At 37.0% G+C, this 12,445-nt stretch overlaps 2 protein-coding genes across 2 annotated transcripts in view; both read left to right on the forward strand.

The window, feature by feature from the left end:
* Positions 1 to 4,340, forward strand: part of LOC105516593 (ankyrin repeat and EF-hand domain-containing protein 1-like) — an 18,738-nt gene extending 14,398 nt beyond the window's left edge. The window contains exon 2 of the mRNA XM_011948859.1: positions 3,795 to 4,340. Coding sequence (XP_011804249.1) covers positions 3,839 to 4,231 — 393 coding nt within the window. The 5' untranslated portion in view covers positions 3,795 to 3,838 and the 3' untranslated portion in view covers positions 4,232 to 4,340. The remainder of the gene's footprint in view (positions 1 to 3,794) is intronic.
* Positions 506 to 12,445, forward strand: part of LOC105516613 (ankyrin repeat and EF-hand domain-containing protein 1-like) — a 133,717-nt gene continuing 121,777 nt past the window's right edge. Inside the window, exons 1-5 of the mRNA XM_011948880.1 lie at positions 506 to 649; positions 1,683 to 1,806; positions 8,045 to 8,867; positions 10,349 to 10,575; positions 11,786 to 11,949. Coding sequence (XP_011804270.1) covers positions 521 to 649; positions 1,683 to 1,806; positions 8,045 to 8,867; positions 10,349 to 10,575; positions 11,786 to 11,949 — 1,467 coding nt within the window. The 5' untranslated portion in view covers positions 506 to 520. The remainder of the gene's footprint in view (positions 650 to 1,682; positions 1,807 to 8,044; positions 8,868 to 10,348; positions 10,576 to 11,785; positions 11,950 to 12,445) is intronic.

A 12,445-nucleotide genomic window follows, 5' to 3' on the forward strand; every position in this document is an offset into this window, starting at 1 on the left:
GATCTGCCTGCCTCTGCATTCCAAAACGCTGGGATTACAGGCACGCCCAGCCTAGTTCTGTTGTTTCTTGTATCAATTTTGTTCACTCTCCTTATTTGGCTAATTTCGAGTTTTCTTGTAATTGCCCTTTCTTGACACTAAACATTGATTTTCTTCTCATTAGAAAACACCTATGACCTAATTTTATATTAGGTATTGATACTTTATCTCTTTTTCTCCCTTTTTATTCTGCTTTATTTGCAAGAAATACATTTTTAGCATGATATTCTCACAGGGGCATGCAGTGTGGTCTTGACTTTGATTTTAGAATTCTACATTTTGGGTACTGACCCATTGTACTTGCTTGATTTTTCCTCTTTGTTACATGAAACTAACAAAAATGTAGAGAACTAAACTTGTAAGTGTAAGGCTAAGGTCAAATGGATTCAGGCTGTATTTGTACTGATTCTGCTATTTAATGTGATGGACATAAACAGCATCTCATCCGTTTCATATCCAGTCCACAGGCCGCACAGCTTTAATGGAAGCGTCAAGAGAAGGGGTAGTGGAATTAGTTCGAGGCATACTGGAAAGAGGAGGTGAAGTGAATACATTTGACAACGACAGGCATCATGCTGCTCATTTTGCTGCTAAAGGAGGCTTTTTCGATGTAATAATCTATTCTTTGCTTTAAAATTTGTTGCTAAAACTTTTCTGTCCTTTTTCTCAAATTTTTTATATGTCATATAGATTACACTAAGGCAGACATTTTTCTGAGTTACCTATGTTGTTTTCATCTTGATTTCCCCCAAATAATTCTAAAATTATGTTTTTAAAGGCCTTTATCTCTTTATTTAGTTTTATGTGTTTGCTAGTTTACTTATTTAATATTATTAATAATATTTTTCTGTACACTCGGTGATAACAATTTAAAACTTCTGCCACCTGGAACTGCTGTATTTTATGCCTTCATTACATACTAGAATCTTCAAAATATGATGATCTAATTATAGGAGAACAATGCCCTCATATTCTTATCTCCGTGGTGTTTGTGTGTATTAGATAATGATATACCTGAATTTTAAACTCAAGTATTCTGATTACCTAAACATACAGCAAAGAATATCTCACTGATACAGTAACATTGCAGAAACAAAATAAAAATTAACACTATTTTTTAAAATTCTGAATTCCATCTGAAATTTCTTTACTCAATTTTCTTTGAGTTTTAACACAGTTATCTTCATTTATATCACTATTTTCCCTGCCATAAAAGTATACACAAAGATAGGAACCATATTTGGTAAAGAATTTTCCTCCTGGATGCTGTTTTCCATGCTCGGATACTTTCTTAAATTACCTACACTAGCAAAAATGGTAGTGCCCCCTCTAAGTATAGAGTTTTCTATGCTCTAGATCAATGCCATTTAATAGAACTTCTGGTGGTGATGGACATATTCTATTTTTGTGCTATACAACACAGTACAACACAATGGTCGCGTGGCTTTTGAGTACTCGAAGTGTGGCTAGTGAAACAGACAAATGAAACTTAAATATATTCAGTGTAGTTCATTTCAATTTGGATTTTCAAAATCATACGTGGCTAATTGATAATGTACTGGATAGCGCCGGTCCAGCTGTCAGTCTTTAGTTAGTAGGTGTACATTCCTATTCCTCCACAATATCCACTATTTATTTTACAGATATTGAAGCTTCTTTTTGCCTACAATGGAGACGTGGGGCTGATTTCTTTAAGTGGGAACACACCACTTCATTACGCTGCCATGGGTGGTTTTGCAGATTGCTGTAAATATATAGCTCAGCGAGGTAAAATTGTCTAGCAATTTTGTGCTTAAAATATTTTTGATTTACCCATGTCATAGATAAGCAGAGAATTTGGGCCTATCACTTGTCAGTGGCTTATTTTTTTCTATAGCAAAACCTCACTCATATGTAGAAAGAAAATTGAAAATTATTTCTCTGTTAAATCATGAATCTGGTATTAAAAGTGATGAGAACCCATTTCTCCAAAAATTTTAGGTTGTTAAAAACCTAAAGGGGATTGTTCCTGAACCAGCTAATTATTAAAATACTTACGGTTGAGGGCAGGATATGGTCGCTCACGCCTGTAATCCCAGCACTTTGGGAGGTTGAGGCAGGTGGATCACTTGAGGTCAGGAGTTCAAGACCAGCCTGGCCAACAAGGTGAAAGCCCGTCTCTACTAAAAATACAAAAATTAGCTGGGCAGGGGTGTTGCACGCTTGTAATCCCAGCTACTCGGGAGGCTGAGGCAGGAGAATTGCTTGAACTCAGGAGGCAGAGGTTGCAATGAGCTGAGATCACGCCACTACACTCCAGCCTGGGTGACAGTGCGAGAGTTGGGCTGAGGGTTGAGGGTCATGGGATAGGGCGAGACACCAGGGAAGTGTGTGAGGTCAGGAAAGAGTCTTGAGGACCTAGCCCTGGGCACCTAACATAGCCTTCTTGAAACAGGAGTCAGCAAAGGAGACTGAGAAGAAGTGGGCAGTGGTGTTGGATGGAAGCAGGCAATGGGGATGTTGTGGTGCCTAGAGAGACCCATTTAAAGGAGAGAGAGCTGACTGCCATAGAGAATGTAGGTGAGGGAGCAGGCTTGTGATGGAGAAAAATGGCGCATAGTTTCAGCTTTTGTAGTAAGCTGGAATCTTTTCATTGCAAATTTTGGAAACCCAGCTAACTAGCTTATGCCAAAATAAGGTGGTGGGGGTAGATGATATATTTACACATAAAGTGGTAGATGGCTTCTGGCACCATGGAATCCATGTTGCAACTCATGCCATCAGTCTCAGTCTCTTTCCATCTTCCAAGCATGGACTCTCTCTGTGGCACCTAAGAGAGCTACCTGCAACCCCAGCCCCACACCATACTGCTTAACAACTTCAGTAGAGTAGTCTTCCCTCATAGTTCTGGATGATGGGCTACTGATTGGTTGATGTCTTTTATGCACAAATGTTTGGGCTTCAGTGTACCCAGAAAGGGACGGTTCCCTCAAATGGGCCAAGCCTAGGCCACAGACCCTTTCCTCTGGCAGGGGACAGAAGGGACAGCCGCATCCGAACAACCCGGATAGGATTCCCTATGTGATAATGGGATTCTTTTTTCCTAAGAAATGGAGAAAGAAAAACAACTGGGCATACCTAGCATGGCCTGCTACTCAATCCAAAAGATTATTTTTCCATGCAGGGAGGTAAAATTACATACTAGAATGCCCACCACAATTTAACAGGGGGATTGTTTATGAAGATTTGCAGTTGCCTTGCGGCCATTTAACTACATCTTTTCCACTTAAGATGACGTAGGAATCACTCATCACATCTTTGATATGTTACAGAGCCCAGTAGATTTCTGTGTGTAATGAACACCTCAAAAGTATGTTTTTATAACACCTGAAAACTATTAAAACCTGTATGATCTCTATATTGTGCTGGTATGAAACCATGTAGCTAGATGGTGGGAACTCGAACCCTTACCATGGCAATTTAGTTAACCTCAGCTTCTTCATGTTAAAATGGGAAAGTGTGGTGAGGAGGGAAGGTTAAATGGATAATAAGAAAACCACCTGGAAAACTATTTTTAATTACGATGGAAGATTTGTTTTGAACTGTTTTAACTTTATGCCCACTGAATATTTTTGGTATTTATGTGTAAATCCTACTTTCTGAACATTTCATAAAAAACAACCTCTGTTCTTAAGGAAGGTCCAAAATATTGTTATTTAATCAAAATGAAGATGATAAAATTAACTTTGAGTTATTTTTCTTTTTTGTTACTTCAGTTTTACCTTTGGTCCAGAAAGCATTTTCAAGGAGCTGGTCAAGCATGGCTTTAGCAGATAAGAGACTTGAGAACTTACAGATCTACAAAGTTCTTCAGTGTGTGCGGAACAAAGACAAGAAGCAGATAGAGAAGCTGACCAAGCTTGGATACCCTGAACTAATCAATTATACAGACCCCATTAATGGACTTAGTGCTTTGCACTTAGCCTCAGTTTCCAATGATATTGATATGGTCAGCTTTCTCCTTGACCTTGGTGCTCACCCTGATGTGCAAGACCGAATGGGTTGTACTCCTACAATGAGGGCTGCAGAACTGGGCCATGAATTGTCAATGGAAATATTAGCAAAGGCAAAGGCTGATATGACTATAGTTGATAATGAAGGAAAAGGTAAAAATCCCAACATCCTCCCCAGCAGACTGCAACTCACTTTGTAGCCAGCAAGCAGTAACATGGACTCTTTTTGTTTTCCAACTTTAGAAGTGAATTACTTATGGTTTTAAGGGAAAGGCTAAATTCTCACCCCATACCTAAACCTACTGTCTCCTCATAGAGCATTTCTTCTTGTTTTTTTACATTTTAGAATTTTGGGCAGTACTACACCTAGGACTCCAAAAGGATTTTGTCCCCCTCCATAGCAAGTCTGATGTAGGAAGGACTTGCACTTGGAAACTTGAAAGGACTAAAATCAATTCTGGCATAAACTCTAACTTTCTAGGATCTTTTAAAAATTTATTTGGAAATAAAACTTCAAACTTTAGACAACTATTCAGGTGAAAGAGCTGCACTTCCACACCTTTAATCCCATCATCTCAAGACAATGGTCTGAGAACTTCTGGCCCAAATAACTTAAGGTTCAGGCAAGAATTGACACAGCCTCATAAAAATAACTGAGATAATTACCGATAAGCTTAATGTAAACTGGTAGGTTTAAGCAGTTGTTCTGAGTTGCTGCAAATACAAAGTCATTAACATCAGCCCTGCAATGCAGAAATGAATCTCATTTTATAATGTGAATATTTACTGACAAGAGCAAAATCTACTTTTCTAGCTCTCTCCAGACTTGGTGTTTGATATGATTACTTGCTTAGAAGAAAAGAGGACAAAGAAAAGGGATAATTACATATTTAATTGTACCATGTAACAAACTTCAGATGCATTCAGGGGCCAAATGTGTTTTGAAATGGTAAATCCTGAAAAAACAGTATCCTCTCAAAGTTCTATAGAATGCCATTCTACAGAGGGTGTTCCGTGGACCACTGAGTTGCCAGGATGTTGAGAAGTACTACGGGCAAAATTGGTTTCACGGTCGCATTCATTAGAGACACATTTTAGACATGTGTCTTTCGCATTGTTGGCTGAAAAATGGTGACATTTTCCATATTTGACCACAAAATATATATATATTTTAATGACATCTTATGTGCCTGGAGGTTTGTGGACTAACCTTTGGGAAACACTATAATAGAGAAAAGTTTAACTTACTGAGTTTGAAACAGAGATATAAATCACAAAGAAAAAAATTCTATAGCATAACAATATAAAAGTGTTATTTATTTATTTATTTATTTTGAGATGGAGTCTTGCTCTGTCTCCCAGGCTGGAGCACAGTGGCACAATCTTGGCTCACTGCAAGCTCCGCCTCCCAGGTTCCCACCATTCTCCTGCCTCAGCCTCCTGAGTAGCTGGGACTACAGGCGCCTGTCCCCACGCCCAGCTAATTTTTTTGTATTTTTAGTAGAGACGGGGTTTCACTGTGTTAGCCAGGATGGTCTCGATCTCCTGACCTCGTGATCCGCCCGTCTCGGCCTCCCAAAGTGCTGGGATTACAGGCTTGAGTCACCGTGCCCAGCCAGCATTATGTATTTCTAAAAACTAAAGATCCACTCAGGTTGAGACAAATTTCTTTAACTTTAATATGTTGACTTATTTCTTATTGGGACAAATATCACACATACTCTATCATTTATGTATTCCTGGAATAAAGTCACAGCAAGCACATTGAGAAACCAAGGACCAGAGCCTGGGTTATGCAAAAAGGCCTAATTCAGTGATGCAGAAAAGATCCATTTTCCTAGAAGAATCAATCATAAGGCTATTTTAAAGCAAATATTTGAAAATGTTCTGAGTTCTGTGCGTGTTCGGAAATATAAACACGTCACCAGATCCTATGTGGGTGACCCAGTTTCGCAGCAGAAGTGTTGTCAGTTAACATTTCCACCTTTAGAATCTTACATCTCAGGCAATCAGAGCAGCAAGAAACCCTTAGCGATCAAATGCTTGTTTCTGAATAAGCTCCCTGGGTTTAGTGTCTTCTGTACTTAATTGTAAAGCATTTGTGCTGGCTGGATACATTTCTCACATTTCCTCATGATGGTCCTCTTTCGCCCCCTCGTCCCCCTGCTGGGGCAATTGACAATTCCCTGTAAGCATGTGAGAGCCCTGGCATCCAAGGGCAGAGGAAAGGAGCTCAGGGAGTCCTCCTCCTCCTCTTCCTGGGCCCTCAACTCCCTGATTCTGCAGCACCAGCCAGCTGGAAGTTGAACATCTTTACCACAGAGGAGCATAAATCTCACAGGGAATGAACAGATCTTTATTTACTAATCATAAAGGAGGAGACAGAAAGCTCCAAGTCAAAAGGACAGGAAAACTGCCTTTAGCTCTTTTAAGCGGGATGCTGGAGTCTTTTATACACATGGAAGTTTCTAACTAGGATTAAGCTGGAAGCTGCAGAGGGTAAGCTAAAGCAGGATGAAAATCCTTTGGTCCTTAGTGCTGGATGAACACAGAAGTGGCTTGAGAGGTGGGATCAAAAACCCCCTGACACCCTGAGTAAGCAAAATAAATAGCTGAATAAAAGCAGCATATCAGAATTAGTATGGAATTGCACTATGGAATTACTATGCTATGGAATTACACTATAGAGTCACTGTTCTTATAACTATCCAATATAGAAATTGTGGAACCTTTATTATCCCAATAGCCTTTTTTAGTTTTTCTACTACTGGTGAAATTATCAGTTTTAGTATAAAAAGTGTGTGTGTGTGTGTGTGTGTGTGTGTGTGTGTGTGTGTATTAAAATAGGTTTATTTGTATGTGTAGTAAAATAGATTTATTTTTCTTTTTTTAATTTCATTTTTTTGATAGAAGTGTATATATTTGTGGAGTATGTTAAATGTTTTGATATAGGCATACAATACTTAAAAATCACATCCTCTAGAATGGGGTAACCATCCCCTCAAGCATTTATTCTTTGTGTTACAAATAATCCAATTACACTCTTTTAGCTATTTAAAAACGTACAATTATTATTGATTATAGTCACCCTGTCGTGCTATCAAATAGTAGGTCTTATTCATTCTTTCTGTTTTTTTACTCATCATATAAAATTTTAATTTTTGACAATACTAAGGAAAGTATTAATCTTGAAAAGCTTTGTCTGACTGCTTCTTCAAAGTCTTACTTATACAGACACTTAATGTAGACAACACAGCCCTTTTGGTAGCACTAAATGGATTTCCTAACATGTTCAAAAAAGTTTCTTTCTTTGGTGAATATTTACAATTAATGTTGGTCTCATCATTTTGTTAAATAAGGACCAAAAAGGAAAATGAATTTTAATATCTAACTTGCACATAAATATAATGCTGAACTCCTCAGACTTAATTACAAATTACTTTTTTCTCCGTGAAGGTTGTTCACATGGCCATACCACAAAACAGCAGATTACTATAAATGACATTATGTAATGAAGAATATGGAAAAAAATATACTTTAAGATTATACACAGATTTACAGTTTAAATCATTCAAAAGGAAGCAGGTATTCTGCTTCTTTTCAGGTTCAGATCTGAGTTCATAAGGTCCTAGGTAAGCTGTTTGAATCCAGCTTCTTTCCAAATTCAAATGTGTCCTTGCTCTTTTCCTGTTGGCCTGAAGTCCCCTGAGCAAGTGTACCAATATGGTATGTGTTTCAAATATCTCTAGGGATCAATGTTCTAATCCTACTGTAAATTGTAAATTTATCTTCTTCAGAATTCACCAAAGTGATGCTCACAGAAAAAAAAAAAAATCACAGCTCAATTTTGTAATTATAACAGCAAAATATGCACATCTATATACATATAATTTGGGGACACATTTTTCTTTTTTACTAATCATGAGAAATTAAGAAAGCAGTTGGATGAATGTCACTTATTAGCCATGCAAATGCCTTGGCACCATTCATAATTATGATGCTTTATGTTTTAGGATGTGACCTGAAATGGAAGAATTTAGATCATAAAACGCCCAGGGCTGTGGCTAAGGAAGGCGGCTTCAAAGCAGCAAGCAAAGAAATACGACGAGCAGAAAGAATCGCTAATAAACTAGCCAGGCCGGGAGCCAAAAATCCAAATCCACTGTGGGCCCTTAGACTGCACGATTGGTCCGTAGAACGCGAGGCTTTCCTCCGGGAAGCCCTTTCAGTTTTAGACAGGGGTGATGGGAGCATCAGCAAGAATGACTTCGTGATGGTGTTGGAGGAAAGGCAAGATTATGCGAGCTCAGAACAGCTGACTGCCATCGCTCAACTTCATGAGAAAACTCGGGGAGGAGGGGTCAATATTAATGAATTCTTTAAAGGAACCAGATATTTAAACAAGTCTTTTGTATTAGGATCTTACGGACCTAAGAAAAAGAAAAAAGGGATGGGCAAAAAAGGAAAGAGAGGGAAATTTGTCTTACCCCTTCCAATTTGCGTCATTCCTGAGTACGCGTTTCCACGCCGGCAGGATGGTGGGCCACCGTATTACATGATTGAGACCTACAGGAATGTCACTGATAGCAGCCGGTTTAACAGAGATCATCCCCCAGAACATCCCATTCAGGATGACTCTGCTTGGTACATTGATGATTCAGAGAAGGTATTTTCAAACATTAATACTATCACCAAAGCAGGGGATCTGGCTTCTCTGAAAAAGGCCTTTGAATCAGGAATACCCGTGGATATGAAGGATAATTATTACAAAACTCCACTAATGACGGCGTGTGCAAGTGGAAACATAGATGTGGTCAAGTTTCTTCTTGAAAAAGGGTATGTGTCTCAGTCGCGTGTGGCTTAAATTTTCATGAGTCTTCACATTTCAAGGAAGCGAAGGGATGACAGAATTTTGTAATATAGAAAAATGCTACTTTATTAAAGTCTATAATAAGTTAAGGCTTTAATGTATAAAAACCTTTTATTAACACTTAATAAATTATTATAGACTTCATTAAAGAATGTTATTAAGGAATGCTTTATTAAAAATGCTGATTTATTATATGCTTTATTAAAGTCTATAAAATGCCCTATAAAAGGTATGTGTTCATATTATTGACAGCTACGGTTAGAAAAGGAGAATTTATGTTAGATTTATGTTATGTTAGATTCCTAGCCCCTTTATTAAAGCCTGTAATAGATTAATTAAGCCTGTAGATTTTATATGGGAAACCAGGATAATGGGAGCATAGGATTGTGTGTGCACAAAGATGTTTTGCCAATAGCAATTATGCACGAAGTGAAGGCCAGTAAGTGTTTACTCGGGGTAAACAGAGTCTTCTAATTGTTACTGGCCTTTTGTCAGTGGCAGCACAGCTCAGTCCTGTCTCACAGTCTCACCTAGATGGTGTAGAGTCACTTTTTAATCTGCCTCTATTTGAGGATCTCAACAACATCAAACAAGTGGAATGGTGGCTATAACAACATGTTTTGGTCCCCAAACCTGCTGCCCTCCTCCAGTGTGGGGCAGCCTTTTCCTTGGTCATGTAAATATCTTTAAAATATCAAATCATGACATTTTTATAATACTTAACTTTTTAGACTACAACAATCACTTAGGTTTAATTCCTTCTTCTACCATAATTGTGTAACCTGGGTGAGTTTCTTAATATTTTTGTGCCTCAGTTCTATCATGTACATAATGAGACTGTAGTGGGACTCATGCCACAAGATTAGTTGAAGATTAAATGAGTTAAAATATGTAAAGCTCTTGTTAACACAGTAATTTCATACTTGAGAAATAAAGTACTAATCTTATTAGTACTTTAATGTTAAAGAAAGATTCAAATTTGTATATTACCAAGAGAGCAACTAATGAGAATATGAACTTCTGGACAGTGAATTTCTAAAAAGGACTAAAATTTTAAATAATACATGGTAATATTTAGAATTTTAATAATGAAATTTCATTTAAAAATGTATTACATGTGGAGAAAGTAGTCACAAAATGAAATAATGTAACTTTTATATGTCCTGTCAGCTTTTATCTTCATTGGATCTAGTTTTATAATTCTCCTTGATTTTAACCTTTGCAAAATCGTAATCCCTAGAATCAAAAGTGCCTTTTAATGTAGATATACACAAAGAAAGTTAAGACTGTCAAATAATGCAGAACAAAGAGGTTTGAAGAAAAATTATGGCACAGAGTTTACAATTTAGCAACTTGATAGAACTCTATGAAATTTTACTTTGCATTTTTAGTGTCCAGTCATTGGAAAACCAGTATTTTTAGCTTGTTCATCTATCTTATTTTACAGAGCTAACGTTAATGCAACAGATAATTTTCTGTGGACTCCACTTCATTTTGCATGCCATGCAGGCCAACAAGACATTGTTGAGCTTCTTGTTGAATCTGGAGCTTTCATAGACGCAGTTTCAATCAACAACTCAACTCCTTTAAATAGAGCCATTGAAAGCTGCAGACTGGATACTGTAAAATACCTACTTGATATTGGTGCTAAATTCCAGCTGGAAAATAGAAAAGGTATGTGTTCATTTTATTGATGATTAGGGTTAGAAAAGGAGAATTTATGTTAGATCCTAAGCCCCTTCTGATTCTACTCTCGTAGGCTTGCATTGTCCACTGTGTTCCTGGTGCAAACACAAGCCTGAGTTAAATGTTATGGAAGTTTGTCTTATACCAAGTGCTTCTCCACTCATTGGTGTTGCAGGGACAATTCTTTATGTTTGCAATCTTTCATGGACTGAAATACTTTTGTAAAACATAATAAAAATGATTTATCAGAAAAATAAAACGAAAACAATGGAAGGCCAAACCTTTGTTTTTAATATTTAAATTTTAATGACAGAAAATTATATTAAGTTGCTGTAAACATTTGTAAACACTTAGTTTCTGTAGTTACTTCATTATGGATCAGTAACTATTAGTTTGTGGACTTGCACCAGTTTGCAGATGACACACTGAGTTATTACACTGTTATAGCTGTTAATTACTAACAATTGCATACTCTATAGACTTTGGATTTCTCTTAAAGCTGGACAAAGTACTTCCTGAATTGAGGCTTCCCTGACTCTAGGAAGTAAACACACAACCTACCTTGTATCATAAATACCATACAGGAAAAATTTAAAAATCATTTGAATATATTTGAGCTCCTTGTTTGGAAGTATCATTTTCCTACATTGGAAGCCACTGCTTCCTTTGACTGAGTGAGCATTGTACCTCTGGTTGGTTCAGGCTGCCTCTGAGTCACAGGTACTACTGCACCTGTCCTGCCTGATGATATTGTAGGTAACATATTGCCCAGCCATCTGCCTGGAGCACCTGTGGCCCCCAGAACTTTTGGAATTTCCCTCCTTACATCAAGGAAAGGGGAAGATAATGTAAAATTATCTGTCACATAGAAGGAAATTTGAGGGGAGAAAGCAATCAATTTGATATTGAAAATGTAATATAATATTTCCTATCACTCTTTAAGAAATATAGTAAAAAAGAAACTAAGGAAAAAATAATTTTATGTATTTAGATGGCACTATAAATCATGGCATTTTAAAGCTGGGACCACCATAGAGAATATCTGATCTAGCTCTGTGAACTTCTGTATATATACAACTTGCTTTAGGAATCACCCTTATTAGGGTAGGCTTAGAGCTGATGTGCTGAGATATTTTTCTACATGGTTAATCATTAATATGTTTATAGTCACTCTGAATTTATGTTTATGTTTCAACAGGGCATACTGCCATGGACGTTGCAAAGGCATATGCTGATTATAGAATAATTGGTATGATTAAAGAAAAGCTAGATAACTTGCCAAAACCAGCAGAAAATCAAAAACTAAAAGGCAAGGCACCTCCTATACTGAAGACTGAAGGCCCTGAAATTAAGAAACAAGAGGTAAGAAAAAAGGTTGACTACCCATTAGTAACTGGAACTCTTTAAAAATCTGTTTTGGGGAAAGCAGAAGCACTATTTACATACTGTTGTACAACATGGGCAAGATAATATGCAGTGCATACTTTCAATACCGTTATTATATAGTACTTTTAAAGAAATATCTAATAAAATTATTATCACTGAAGAGCCTAAAAAGTACTCACTGCAAAGAAAATCCATACCAAAACCAAATGGGTTCAGCCAAATACAATTGGAATGTTCAAAAAGAAAAACAAAACTGGTATTGGATTTGTATATATTTGGTCCTGAATTATACAGATTTGATGAGATGGTCCAATTAGGGAAGGAGACTAACCCTTATGAGGAATGAAGTAAAGCATGATTTTTCTTCATTTTGTTATTATATAGTACTTTTAAAGAAATATCTAATAAAATTATTATCACTGAAGAGCCTAAAAAGTACTCACTGCAAAGAAAATCCATACAAAAACCAAAT

This window comes from Colobus angolensis, unplaced genomic scaffold, assembly GCF_000951035.1.
Source record: "Colobus angolensis palliatus isolate OR3802 unplaced genomic scaffold, Cang.pa_1.0 Scaffold285, whole genome shotgun sequence".
NCBI lineage: Eukaryota > Metazoa > Chordata > Mammalia > Primates > Cercopithecidae > Colobus > Colobus angolensis.